The 14,421-nt window shown below is 52.0% G+C and overlaps 1 protein-coding gene across 3 annotated transcripts in view; it reads left to right on the top strand.

Moving 5' to 3' along the window:
- SLC39A11 (solute carrier family 39 member 11) overlaps nucleotides 1–12,659 on the top strand; it is a 340,276-nt gene extending 327,617 nt beyond the window's left edge. For all 3 annotated transcript variants that reach the window (XM_007073449.3, XM_007073448.3, XM_042966406.1), the window contains exons 8-10: nucleotides 6,660–6,758; nucleotides 9,719–9,877; nucleotides 10,928–12,659. In XM_007073449.3, coding sequence (XP_007073511.1) covers nucleotides 6,660–6,758; nucleotides 9,719–9,877; nucleotides 10,928–11,006 — 337 coding nt within the window. In that variant the 3' untranslated portion in view covers nucleotides 11,007–12,659. The remainder of the gene's footprint in view (nucleotides 1–6,659; nucleotides 6,759–9,718; nucleotides 9,878–10,927) is intronic.
- Nucleotides 12,660–14,421: the final 1,762 nt, after the last annotated feature.

Raw genomic sequence — 14,421 nt, 5'->3', positions numbered from 1 at the left:
CTGGGGCAGTGAGAGATACCCCGCCTCCCCCTCCACACCCCCCCCAAAATCTGGGAGGCTTCTCTGCTTTCCTGCAAAGAGAGGTGCGCAGTGGTGGCCCGAGTCACCCCTGTACGCCTCCCTGTCTTGTGGCTTGCTTCCTGGGGCTCTTCCCCGCCCTCTCTGCGAAGGTCGGCAGACTTTAAGGGAAAGGATGGGTCATCCCGGCTTTCCAGCCTGTGGCAGTAAAGCCTCCCAAAACTGTAAGAAGGGGGTGGGGAAGATCCCTTTCGTGCTAAACCAGCTCCACGGAGCGGGTAGGGCCCAGCAGCCCCGCGGGGAGCCTCCAGCCCCTACCCATCTGCAGGCTCATCAAACACCTCAGCCGGCAGCCCGAGTGGGAAGCTGGTGATGTCACCGCCGAGCCTGAACAGTCAGGCCTTTCAGGGCGGGACGATAACAATCAACACGGTGTGTGAGGGCCTGCCACGCAAGAACACACACGCTCACGGCACAGGGGAGGATCTGCAAGAGCCCGGGTGAAGCGGGGCTTGTCAGGAATAAGCTGTTCTTTCATAACCAGCAGCGCAGAGATCATAGCCTGGAGAGCAGGCTGCCCTCGCACCTGCCAACTCCCAGAGGAACCGGTGACGCTCCCTCCCACCTCCCCGGGGACCCCTCGCCTCCAACCCCAGCCCTAAACCCGCCACGGAGCCATAATCTGCGCGTGGGGTTCCAGCAGGAATGCCCCGTCGCACAACTCCAGAAGGGTGCCGGTCACAGAGCACACGATGGGCACAGCAGGTCCACAATTGTGCGACTCCGAGGCCCCAAAGCTACTGCCTTAGGAATGCAGGAGCATCATTGTCCAGTGTCACTTTCACCTTGAATCCCAGGAGTCTGTCCTGCCACAGCTAAGTTCCCTGAAAGACTCAACTCCAACGAACCAAGAAATTTCTCAAATAACATGGATGGGGTCGGATGTTGTCCTTTGCTTGGTCTGAGCAATGTTTTCTGACGTTCAGATACTTGCTGAGGAAGAAACCTAAGCAGTGGTTCTCAAGCAGGGACCACTCAGCACCCCCCCCCCCCAAGAAGACGTTCTGCAGAGTCTGGAGACATTTTTGGTTGTCAGGACCGGGAGGGTACGGCTGGAATCTAGTGGAAAGAGGCCGGAGATGCTGTTAAACCTCCCACCATGCCCAGGACAGACCCTACAGCAAAGAGTGACCTGGCCTAACATGTCCGTAGTGGCGAGGTTAAGAAGCCGTGCCGTGGAGGAGACGTTCCAACCCCGTTAACTCTGGGGGTCTCTGGTTAACACCTCTTCCATCAGGTCTGGTGTCCTTGCCTCCAGATCGCCCCAAATCGCAGATCACCACTGAGTGGGCATAGGGCATCACCTGCTCGTCTGCTGGGGACGTGAGCCCAGGTGACCATCTCTCTCTCCAAGATGGTGTGATGGGTCTGCGTGAGGCTCAGAGGACCCGAAGTATGTGACCACTGTCACTTCGCGGCCGGGTGACCTTGGGGATGGCCGCTCGTGCATCAGTTTCCCCATCTGCAAAATGGGGATAGGAAGGGTAGAAAACACTTAACAAGGTAGTTGAGGTTAATTGTGTAATAAAACACCCACAACCACGCCTCCCATTTCATCACCTTCAATAAATGGCAGGGATGATTGTCATTATCTTTATTCCAGCCAGGGGACCTTAGGCTCCCGTGATGGGCATGGTAAGCGGAGATGAGACGCGAGCTGATTTCGGGGGCGGGCTGTTGCCATGGGGAATGCGCGCCCAAGTGGCAGGTTTGAGTGGAGACCACCGATACACGAGTTTCGAGGGAATGCCTCCAAAGGTGGGCTGGAGGCCCCTGGGGCGCAACTCCACACCTGGCCTTGGGAAGACTGGGGTGCAGCTGGGCCGGGGCACCGAGCACTCGGCACCGAGCAGACTCAGCAGACTGACGCTTTCTCGTGCGCAGGAACGGTACAAGATGGGCGTCTAGGACGCCAGCGCCCGCGTGCCCGCGCGTGTGTGTGTGTGTGTGTAGGCTTTGAACTGGGGGAGGGGTGAGAAAAGAAGGCCTGGATGACCCTGGCCTACCACCTCACTGAGGAAGGGGGGCCCTCCCTACCATCTTTCTTCGTACGTGACCTGAGCTCTCACACGTGGCCGGGGCGCAGTGGTGGATTCTGGAGGCGCCCTTGAAAGGGGGCTCCCTGCTGGCCGTCAGTTGCTATTTCTGGCCTTGGTTCCGACCGGGAGGTCACAGAATCAAGACGGTTGAGGAGCGTGAGCCCGAGAAGTTTCACGTGAGGCTGGGAAGGTCACCAGGCGCTGGGGAGCAGCAGAGCCCGAATGCCGCCTTGTTCGGGAACCTCGGGCAATTTGAACAGTAGGACCGTTCGAGGAGCCCCAGCTCTGGGCCGTGTGCTGTGATTGGCACTTCACAGCGATTGTCCACAGAAGAACCCCGAAAATGGGGCATTTGTGCCCCTTTTGTGGAAAAGTGAAGGCCGAGTTTCCTATAGCTTGCGCTGGGTCACAGTGGTGCACCTGGGGGTCCCACCGGGTCTGTCAGGCAAACCTACTATCTGTCACGCCACCTCTCCGTGCCTTGGTTTCTCCCTTAACCATGAAGGTGTTGGACAAGGGACCTCCAAGGGCCTCTGCAGCCAAGTGTTCTCTGGCTTTTACTCTGGGGGCTGAGTGGGAGGAGGACGCAGGAGATGAGAAGGCAGGCCTGGGGTGGGGGGCAATGGGATCAGGCTTCTAAGAAGAAGCAGAAACAGCTGCCCACGGGGATGGCCTTTCTTCCTGTCGCTCACCTCTCAGGATTAGCGGTACCTGAAGATAAGGGCAAGGAGGGCCCTTCTGACAGCAGCCTGGACGGCCAGTGTTGCACCTGACAGGCCCCGGCCCTCCTCCAGTTACTCTCTCCTCCCCACCCCTGCTCTCCCCATGGATGTCCTCTCCCTGCCCTTCTCTCCCCTCCCTTGCGAATCCCAGTCAGACACAGGTGATGGGTCACCGTGGGGCTTGGCTTGACCCTGAGACAAAGGGGTGCCGTCAGGGGACAGCCTGTGGTTTCTTTTCTTAATGAGCCCTTCGTCCCCACCTCCTTCTCCCTGCCGCTAATTTGCTGCAGTCCAGATTAGTGGCGGGGTCTTTGTGCTTCCTCTGGGAAGAACCAAACACAGGACACGGCAGCCTCACGGTCTTGGGAAGGACAAGGTTTGGGTTTCTCCCCTTGCTTTTCAAATCCGTTGGGAATCTTCATAGCCCATCCTGGAAAGGAACCCTCTCATCTGGGCTTTCCCTGCCCAAAGTGGGATGAAGGGGGGTTGGCCGCCCCAGGCCCCGCTACCTGGAGAGGCGGCAGGAAGGGCCCAGGCTTTCACGTGGAGCCAGGGAGAGCACAGTAGGGCTGCAAGAGGAGTGAGCGTCTGGAGCTTCCTTCCTGGCAGACCGCCCTTTCCCCCCTCATTCCTGGGGCTCCATCCTGCTGATCTCGGCCCCCACGGCTAAGGCAGCTCCAAGCTTCTCCACCAAGGGACCAGCCCTGCCAGCCCGAGCCCCTGGTCCCCTTCTCCTCTTTTACCCTGGGCACCTGGGAGCCACTCTCTTCTGTCACTGCTGTTGCTACTCCTGTCGCCCCAGCAACCCTCCACTTTGATGCTTCTGTTCTCTGTTCTTCCATTCTGAGCCCCTCCAGGACTCCCCCGTTCAGGTTTTATGCACAGGAAGCATCCAGGCTGCTGGCCACCTGGTGCATTCACAAGGAGTCGCTGGTGTCCTCAGCTCCCACGTGGGGCCACCCCCGTGACGCTTCTCAGCTGAGTGGCAGGATAGCAGGAAGGGGTCTCCTGGGCCGGAGGTGGGCGTGGCGACGAGCCTCATCCTCACCCATTTTGGTGATGTCTTAGGTCACGGGTTCGCCACACTGCGGGCGCGTTCTTCAAGTCTGCGGATCTGGAGCCCGACACCATAGCGATCAATCGCGGTCTCCGAGGGTGGGCCCGGGCATCGGCGTTTCGGCCAGGGCTGGGAGCTCTGGATTTTTTAATTCAGTCCTGAGCTGACGCAAATGATGAAGTGGCACTACAGAGGGTGTGGAGGGGACTGAGCCCTTCCATGGGGTCCCCCCCACCTAGCTGACATCTTACAGATTCAGGGCATACGGCGGAGCAGGGAACACGGTGGGCTAGCGTGTGTGTGTGTGTGTGTGTGTGTGCGCGCGCGCACGCGTGTGAAGAACAGAACCAAGTTGGGAAGGGATGTGTATGAAGATGGGAAGGGCAGAGACTCTGTGGTCCGACCCTTGCAGGGGGGTGAAGGGGCCCAGGAGCACTCAGGAGAGATCTGGTGATCTCCCAGCAAGGTGGTGCCCTGCTGAGGACGGCCTGGCAGGTCTCAGAGGGTGTAGCACCTGGTTGGGCTGGGAGCCCCATGTCAGAGTCAGGGCAGGGCGGAGGTGATGTGGCTTGCCAGGGATAGAAGAATGGGGTTTCTGTGCTGCTTATCAGGATGGTGGCTGCTGGACAGGATGTGGAGGAGGCTCCCACAGCCCGCCTGGCGGATGGCTGCAGTCAGTGCTGCGTCATGGTGAGGACTTTGGCCGGGCAGCCCCACCTCTGACTTGCTGGTGACATGGGGCTGGCAACTCTGGGGTTAGGCTGGGGGGTAAGTCGTGTGCCTACCTGTGAACGGGGTCGGGGGGGCAGGCGATGCTGTTTCTACGTCAGACAAGGGACTCGAGATCTGGTCAGACACTTTGACCTTCCTCGTTGAAAGAAACCTTAGATTCAGGTCAAGAAAACTGGTTGTATTCACTTATCCATTCGGGGGCGGGAAGGGGATGCTGAAAAAGTGTGGGGGGAAGAAGGGACCACCACTTTGAGGGTCCATTTGAGAAGACAGGACAGGGGCTCATGAAATACTGGCAAGATGATATTGGCAAATGAAACCTTAAGGTTCATTTCTTCCACAGAAATATATTTTAAATGTCCCTTGCTCCTGAAGTAGGAGCTCAGGGTCAGTGTGGGCTATGACAGTGATAGCAGAAGCCTCTAGAGCCCAGGGCTCTCTGCCCAGGGCTGGTGGGAGCATATGGGGGCCCTGTAACTTGAGCAGGGCTTGACCAGATGATCCAAGGCTGGGTTTGGGTTCCTAGACCCAAGATCCAAGAGGTGAGAAGTGAGACTCCTATTTTTTTTAAGTCTTTCTTTCTTTCTTTCTTTCTTTCTCTCTTTCTTTCTTTCTTTCTTTCTTTCTTTCTTTCTTTCTCTTTCTTTCTTTCTTTCTTTCTTTCTTTCTTTCTTTCATTCATTCTTTCTTTCTTCCTCCTTTCCTCCCTCCCTCTCTCTCTCTTTCTTTCTTCCTTCTTTTCTTTCTTTCTTCTCTTTCTTCTTTCTTCTTCCCTCCCTCCCTCCATCCCTCCCTCTCTCTCCCTTCCTTTCTTCCTCCTTTTCTCTTTCTTTCTTTCTTTCTTTCTTTCTTTCTTTCTTTCTTTCTTTCTTTCTTTCTTTCTTTCTCCCTCCCTCCCTCCCTCCCTCCCCCTCCCTCCCTCTCTCTCTCTCTCTCTCTCTCTCTTTCTTTCTTTCCTCTTTCTTTCTTTCTCTTTCTTTCTTTCTTTCTTTCCTTCTTTCTTTCTTTCTTTCTTTCTTTCTTTCTTTCTTTCTTTCTTTCTGTGGGAGAGGGCAGAGAGAATCACAAGCAGTCTCTACCCTGTCAACACAGAGCCTGATGCGGGGCTCAAACTCACAAACTGTGAGATCATGACCTGCGCTGAAACCGAGTCAGATGCTTAGCTGACTGAGCCACCCAGGCACCCTGAGAAGTGAGACTCTTGACTCTGATCCCAAGCCCAGCCCCCAAGGCCAGCCTTTTTTCACCCTCCGCAGATAGCAGGACAGTTTGCCCCTGAGCCTGACCAGTGACCACAGCACAGCCCCTCCCCCCTGCCGCCACGTGTCCCACAGGAGCAGAGGAGAGAGGATCTCAGTGAGCACCACAGGGGCCCAAAGAAGCGTGGTGCCAGTGCCGGACCCACAGAGAGTCGGCGCGGAAGCCAAGCCCAGGAGACCTGTGTCCCTGTTGGATTCTATTCGGCACTTCCCCGCCCCATTTCCGAGGTTGCCTCTCAGTAAAATGCAATGTATCTGTCTCCAAGCCAGAAGGGAATGGAGACCCAAAGGTACTGAGCACCTCACATGTGCTGGGAACTGTACAGGCATGAGGTCATTGGGCCACACGGCAGTCGGCCATCCTTCGTAGGAGAGGTTACCATCCCCATGCAACCCCGTCTGTGGTATTCATAAGGCTCTGAGACCTACAAAGTCAAATGATTTGCACAAAGTTATACGGCTTAGTGGCAGAGCGCGGGTCGTCCTAATGTCCAGCCAACATGCTCTCTGCTTACTGTAGCGCCATAAAGATCCAGTGTCCCTGGGGGCCGGGACGCAGCACCAAGGGGTGGACGGTCTGTATCAGCCCTTGCTCCTTGCGTCCTGCACCTGCACCTATGCCCTAACCTTGCTCTTTCCTCCACCTGGCACAGGTCTCACCTGGATCTCTGACACCAAAGGACATCGTTGGGCCTAGACGAGGGGGTCCTGCGTGTGTGGGTGCTCAGTTCTAGACGGTTGCCTCCATGTGTCTGTCTTCTTGGTCTTTCAGGAATTTAGCCATTGGAATCGGGATCCAGAATTTCCCGGAGGGCCTCGCTGTCAGCCTCCCCCTGCGAGGGGCTGGCTTCTCCCCCTGGAGAGCCTTCTGGTAAGTGCTCCGAGAGCGTCAGCTGTCAGAGGCCAGGGTCGTGTCTGACGTAAAGTCAGAGCAGTCCTCTGTATGGGCTTCTTTCTTCAAGAACCATCTCTTCTGTCCCGGAAGTGTCTCTGGAGCTTCTGGTCAAACGCCAACAGTCTGTTTGAGTCCTGAGCCCTCAACGGTGGGAGGAAGCTCAAGAAACTCATCTCTTGACCTTCAGCCTTTACATAAACCAGCTCAAATCGCCAGGTTTCCTATTTCAAAATGTTTCCATTGTAGCCACGCCATGCCCATTCAGTGTTAGGGCTCTTTCCTCTCCAGTAGGAAGTAAACCAATGTCTACCCTAAATATCACATGCCTTTGCTGAGGCCCATCTGACCACAGCCCATCTCCAAGAGTCACACATTAGCCCCTGTCACAACCCTTGTCACTGTGAGGCCAGGATCGTGTCCATAGGAGATGATGCCCTACTGTACTCAGACTTTGTGTTTTCATGGGCTCCAGAGGCCTTTCTAGTCTCTTCCTTAATTTTACCTTCTCAGTGACACATAAGGTGAGTCCTCAGTTTTCAGAGGAGAGAGCTGTGGCCTAGAATGTCAGGTGACTGGTTTCAGTGGTGGTGACTCCAAGACCAGAAGTTTAATCTTCTGTCCCTCAACTCAGGACTCTGAGCCTCAGAATACTTCTCTGTTCAAGCAATCACTGCTCTAGAATGTATGGTGAGGGCATTTAAAAAGACTGCTAATAACAACAATTTAAAAATGCCTTCCATTTTATGGGGCCTTATGACTTACAAGTTCTTACACATACTTAAATTATCTTATTTCCCCCCTCCTGTCTCTTTCTCCATTGCTGGAGTCTACGGAATAGAGGCCTAGGTGCGGGCAGGGCATGATGGCCTTAGAGATTTGATTCAAATGTGAGTTCTGGGAGCCCAGTAGCTGTGACTGGTTTTTTTTTCATATGGGAGGGGCACCCCGGACAGGAGGTCAGGGACCCTGAGCTTAAACTTTTTTTCTTCTTGCTCCAGTCTGGGCCTGACGTCCAACTCACTTTTTCCCCAAGTGGCAAAGCCAAGCCAGGAATTGTACCCACAGCACAGAGCTACAAAGTCGGCCGACCCGTGCACATGGCACAGGTCAGGCAGTGGTGGCCCCTTACAGGGTCCTGCAACGCAGACAATGTTTCCCCCATGCCCGCTGTCTGCTCCTGGCCAGGGAGAAGCAGAGAAGCGGGGGGCAGGGCGGGGGTGGAGTTCACAGCCCTGTCCTGTCACTGGGGAGGCACGCTGGGTGGGGAAGTGCCCCAGTGCACTTCTGGGTTTCTTGCCCCCATTTTACAGATGGAGAGATTGAGGCTCACAGGCAGTATATCTTGCCAAGTGCCCACAGCAAGGGATAGTGGGAAAGATATCCCAGCTCCCTTGTCTAGTGGTGTCCAACCCACGTCAGGTGACCTTTGCAAGTGGTGACTTTTGCTCCGCTATGGGGAGCAGGTGCCAGCTCATCTCCGAATTCTCAGCGCTCACCTGGGCTACTGTTTTACTCAGGGCTCATATGATTTCAAGCAACAGAGACCCACTCTCACCAGCTCGAATAAAGGGAATTATTTATATTTTTTATTTTGAAAGAGAGTGTGCGTGTGCACAAGTGGAGGAGGGGCAAAGAGCGAGGGGGAGGGAGAGAATTTCAGGCAGAACCCACCACGGGGCTCGATCCCATGAACCATAAGGTCATGACCTGAGCTGAAATGAAGAGTTGGACGCTTAACCGACTGAGCCACCCAGGTGCCCCAGGGACTTAAAAAAATAATTTTTTTAATGTTTATTTATTTTTGAGAGAGTCAGAGACAAAGACAGAGTGCGAGCAGGGCAGGGGCAGAGAGAGAGAGGAAGACACAGAATCGGAACCAGGCTCCAGGCTCTGAGCTGTCAGCACAGAGCGTGATGCGGGGCTTGAACTCACGGACCGCGAGATCATGACCTGAGCTGAAGTTGGACGCTTAATCCACTGAGCTGCCCAGGCCCGCCCCCCCCCCCCCCCCCACCGCCAACAGAGGGATTTTTTTTTTTTTAAAGAAGAAATCTCAGCTTAATTCAGGATGGGGGTAGTGGGGACAGGCCGTCAGGATACATCTAGCCAGGTAGGTCCACATCTTCAGCAGAGATGCATGGGTGCAGCTCCTTCAGAAGGGGGCACAGTTGTGACCCAAACATACCAGGCACAACTATGCTAGGGAAGTGTCTATACCACTCCTAATCAGTGTCCTCTGGGTCAAGAGACAAGGTAGACATCGGCTGACCAATGGTTAGCAAGCACGTGGTGGATCTGTCCAATGGGTTATTGCTCAGTCGTAAAAGAAAGGAACGATACATGTTATGACATGGATGTACCTTGAAAACATTATGTGAGATGAAATAAGCTAGTAAAAAGGACCACATATTGCTTGAGTCCATTTATACGAAATATCCAGAATAGGCAAATCCATGGAGACAAAAAGCAGATCAGTGGTTGCCAGGAGCTGGGGGAGGGAGGGGTGGGGAGTGGCCACTGATGGGTGTGGGGTTTCCTTTTGTGGTGATGAGAATGTTCTGGAACTAGATAGGGGTGATGGTTGCACAACCTTGTGACGATACTAAAACCACTGGACTGAACACATTAAATGGGTGTGCCATATGGTATGTGAATTATATCTCAATAATGCTGTTATGGAAGACAGACAGTGTGGAAACCTTAAAACTCTACCAGAAACCCGGGAGGGGGGGGGGAGCCTACTGTGTTAGAGGAGGTCAGGGAAGAAGGAGGTGGCTAAAAATGCAGTGATTTGCACTGCTGTGCGTGGATATGACGTGGAATGAAATGCATCCGTTTTCTGGGGCTGAGTCAGCAGTCTGAGCACAGAGTGCCTGAGCGTGCTGGTGTCTGCTTGACTTTCCTCACGGTGGCACTTGTCTCTGGTCTCTCCTTAGGTACGGGCAGCTAAGTGGCATGGTGGAGCCCCTGGCAGGGGTCTTTGGTGCCTTTGCCGTGGTGCTGGCTGAGCCCCTCCTGCCCTACGCCCTGGCCTTTGCTGCTGGCGCCATGGTCTATGTGGTCATGGACGACATCATCCCCGAGGCTCAGATCAGGTTGAAGAGCATCCCCTCCCCCATTTGTGCTCGTCTGTTTCCCAAGCCCGGGGCCCGGCATACAGATCTTGCCTTTCCTCACCTGCTGCTCCTTTCTTTGCTCCCACCCCTTTCTGCCGCTTCCCGAGATCGTCCCCACTCCCTTCTCAACTGTGTTTTCTGAAACTAGAGAGAGGAGTAAGGGGCAGGTGGGTGGGGATGGCCCAGGTGACACCAGGTAATGGTATACAGACACTCTACCTCCCCACCCCCATGACACAGACGATTAGCTTTTGCATATTGTCCCTTTCTCTCCCCACCCTTCTCTTTCTCGATTTTTCTAGGGCTAGAATCTCGGGAGAGGTGAGCTCTGAGAGCCAAAGCTATCCATCCATGTTCTTATTATGTAGCCATAGGCCAGGTGTCCGGGAAGGGGGAGGGGGGGGGTGCTTCCTTTCTTTGTTTTATTTATTTATTTATTTATTTATTTATTTATTTATTTATTTATTTATTTTACATATTTATTTATTTCGAGAGAGAGAGAGAAAGAGAGGGAGAGAATCCCAAGCAAGCTCAGTGCCACCAGCACAGAGCCTGACGCAGGGCTCAGTCTCACGAACCGTGAGATCATGACCTGAGCTGAAATTAAGAGTCGGATGCTTAACCGACTGAGCCACCCAGGCACCCCTGTTTCGTTTGGTTTTTGTAGCTAGTTTAAAGGTCAGATTCAATAATATCATCAAGAATTTAATTGCCACTCTTTATCATTCGAGCATTTATTCCAGAGCCATAAGAGGTGTCTTTGGGCAAGTTACTTCTGTATGCCTCAGTTTCCCCACCAGTAACAAGAGAATAACGATAGTACTACTGATCTTGTGTGGTCATCCTTTGGGATTACATGAGTTACTTTGCCTGGCATAAAGTAAGCCCCAGTAAATGTTACATGTCAATATTATTATCCTTACTAATCGTAGTGGTACATTTTTTATTGGAATCGGACGTCATAGAGGATGCTTGCAGCTTGGACAGTGTCCCAGAGTACATTAAGGTCTTCCTTTCCTTCCCTCCCAGTGGTAACGGGAAACTGGCATCCTGGACCTCCATCCTGGGATTTGTGGTGATGATGTCACTCGATGTCGGCCTGGGCTAGTGCTGAGATGCCTCAGAGCCCAGGAAAAGCAGCACAAGGAAACTGCAGTGGCTGGCTTCTACGGGACCACACGCCTCTTCCTTTACATTAAAACATTTTTCCTTTCTCTCCTTTTCATCTCATTATCCTGATTGACTCTGATCATAACATGACAATTTTTACTTTTCTCTTGAGAGAGATAATAGTTTTATTTAGAATGTCAAGGTGTCACGGAACTACAGATTTTTGTTTCTGGCCACTGAATAGAATCTTTCTTCGGCAGGATTACCAAGGACACACAGATCAGGGAAATCTCTGCTTTCACACCCTCAGTCTCCCTCACTGGACTCTGTGGCAGCTTGTCAAGTTCACATAGAGGAGCAAGCTGCTAAGAGAGAAGCTTCCAAGCATTTTTTGCCTCGTGACTCAGAGCAGAATGGTCAGGACCTCTCTCGTCCATCCCTCCTGACCTCTCACCATTGATCATCTACCCGTTAGACCAGAACTGGAACATCATGGACAGAGCAACCAACTTTCCAAGGTTCAGCCAGCCTAAGGAGGAATACGACTTCCTCCTGTGTCCCCCCCGAGGGACGTGCTGGATGGGAAGGGACACAGACAAAGGGAAGAAAATCAGTTTATCTTTTTCTTTCTTTCTTTTCTCCTTTTTCAAGGCAAAGATTGACACTATTGAAGTTAAGGGAATTAGGGAATTCGGACAGCCACGAACACAGTGAACCCTGTAGAGGCAGAGAGCAGCTTTGCTCAGAGACCTCTGCTCTCTATGGATTCCAAGAGCAAAGTGGTTTGTCATGGTTTCCAGATCCCCTAGACATTTTGTTTTCAATACGTTTATAGCCTCCAGTTTTCTAAGAGACTCGGGGACTCCAGCAGGTGGCTGGAGCCCAAACCCTCCTGGAGTTATGGAGGGAGCCACTGAAGCTAACTTCAGTGAGAGAAAGACATTTGTAATCTGCAATACGCCCTTCCCAGTTGACCATTCCGTAACTTGTAACCTGACCCAGGAGTCTTAAACTGCCGCAGGCTTTGCTGGAGTGTGGCCAGAGAGCGCAGGATGGGAAAGGGAAGAAGGGGTGGGAAGAAAAAGAGAGATTTTCACGTCCCCCTTGTAAAGGAAATCTTGGCCAAGTCACCATTCTGAAATGACCCTAAAGAATGACTTAAAGTAGACCAGAGGCCAATCTGCTCCTTCCTGCCGAGAGCTTCTTCTCCAATAGGGGCCACACACTGTCTGCTTCAAACAGAGCTAAAGCCTGCCGTCCTTGTTGGTCAAAGGAGCATGTGCGACCTTAAATGGGCTCTGCCAACGTGGCCGGCAGCCCGGGAACCAGGTATTCGGGCACTGTGTTGTCAATGCCTGCCCTCTGAGTTTACATGCTGAATTGCTTCCAAGGGTGAAGAGCCTGCTCTGTGAATGCTCTGAGACCCCGAAGGCCAACCTCATGCTGGGTCTATGTATGTTCTTCTGAAGCACTGATGATCAAAATTGAAGATACATTCAGAGGGTTTTGATTGGTTGAAATTAATTGGTTTGGTGGTTGGTGTATGTGTATTTTTTGATGTCTTTGTATGTAGTTCTGCATAACGCAAACTCTCTGATGGACAAGACCTCATAACTGTGATTAATGTCAATAAAGGGGATATTGTTGTGGATGAGCTGTGTCCAATCCTTCTCCAAGTTGCTTCTTTCCAGGGTTGATAATGTAAGAGCTTACTAAAGTTAGTCCTAACATCTCCTCTACCTGAGAAGCAGGTAGCAAAGGAAAGAGCTCCGATGAGATGGGCCACTTAGATTCATGGTTACAAGCCACAAATCCAACTCCAGCTAATTTAGATGGGTATTTAACGGAAGGCTGTTGGGAGCTCTCAAGATCCATAGGAGAAACCATCTCGAAAATGGGTTGGATCCAAGAAGTCTAGAGGTCTGGGACCACGACCCAATCGCATCTCAAAAACAGCTTGGTTTGGGTGCCATGACCCCTGGATACTGAAAACTGCTACTCAAACTGCTCCTCCTTGGTTCTACCACCACCGCCATGGGAATGAACCAGTCTGAACTGACCCTGATCCTTTGCGCCCCGGTTCCACATTCAAAGTTCTGGGCAGTAACATCTAAGCTGGCAGAATTTATATCCTGTGTCCATGAACTAGCTGGTCCTGCCTCCCTACCAAGACTCACAAAATAATGGCTTTTCAGTTTTGGGAATGAGTTCAGATAGTGGAGACCCAAAAGAAGAAAAAAATATGTTTATTACGTTTATTACAGCCTCACTCTCTTGCTGTTCCACATCTCCATACACTCAAACTTCTCTGTTCACCCTTAAACAAAACTTCTGCTAGATAATGGAGCTCTCCATCATGCAATGAAACTTCATACTTTCCCTTTCCAAAGGGAGTTACCCTAAGGGCCGGCTGCCCCAGTATGGAGCATTCCTTTCTTGGATTCAAAAATTCTAAACTGGTGGGGTCCAAAGGTGAAGAGAGTGTGTTATTAGGTAAAATGGGGCAGGCATCATCCCCACACCCCCGTCTTCCAGACCTGATTCGTCTGGCTTTGGGGAGAAACAGCCCCACATATCAATCATTGGTTCTGAACCAGTGTCTTTTTTTTTTTTTTTTTAAACCAGTGTCTTAAAGGACACTTGTCCTTAAAGGACCACTTGTCTTAAAGGACAGTACCTCAACTTCATTAGATACTGTCTCAGAGCTAGTCCTGAAACCAGATCTTCAATAATTCAAGTCACCATTCAAAACACATTACTGCTCCTGAGTGATAGGCTCAAATCACCGGGATATCTACCCAATGCCTTCCCTCTTTGACTATGAGTGAATTATTTGGTCAGAAGTAGTGTCACATAGAATGCCATAGTGATTGGATAGACAGGGGAGCTACTCCAAACCCACATATACAAGCCTGTTTCAGTGGGGTGATATCTCTGCCTTTTCCATAATGGAAGAGGTCCAAAGCAGTCTTGAACTAAGTAGTCTATGGGTGTCCCTGGAGTATCAGCAGTACCCAGGGTCACAGCCCAGTCCCATATAAACCATTTCCAATTGGTAACGGAACTTTGTGAGTGTGTTAGATGACCCATACATAACGGATGGTCTGGCTCCCACATGGCATGCAATACCTTAGGGAAAATCACCTGGTGTTCTATGTTCCTATGCTTCTCACACTAGCACAGTAAACCCAGAATCTCTCTAGCAATGAGACGTCAATGAATTCAGACTAGAATTATGTTCTTCCCTCCATGGTTGAGTACCCTAAAAATCGATTCCTGCACATCTTTCCCCCAAATTTGTCAATAAAATTAGGAAACTCCTGAAATAGTGTTGGCCTCAAATCCTTATTCTCCCCGGGTTGAGTTTGCCACTGCCCTTCCTTTGGGGGCATGCTGGGATATAACTCATCATT

The sequence above is a fragment of the Panthera tigris genome, chromosome E1, assembly GCF_018350195.1.
Source record: "Panthera tigris isolate Pti1 chromosome E1, P.tigris_Pti1_mat1.1, whole genome shotgun sequence".
NCBI classification, from domain to species: domain Eukaryota; kingdom Metazoa; phylum Chordata; class Mammalia; order Carnivora; family Felidae; genus Panthera; species Panthera tigris.
Note: the sequence above shows the minus strand (reverse complement) of the source record. Positions and strands in the feature narration are given on the sequence as shown.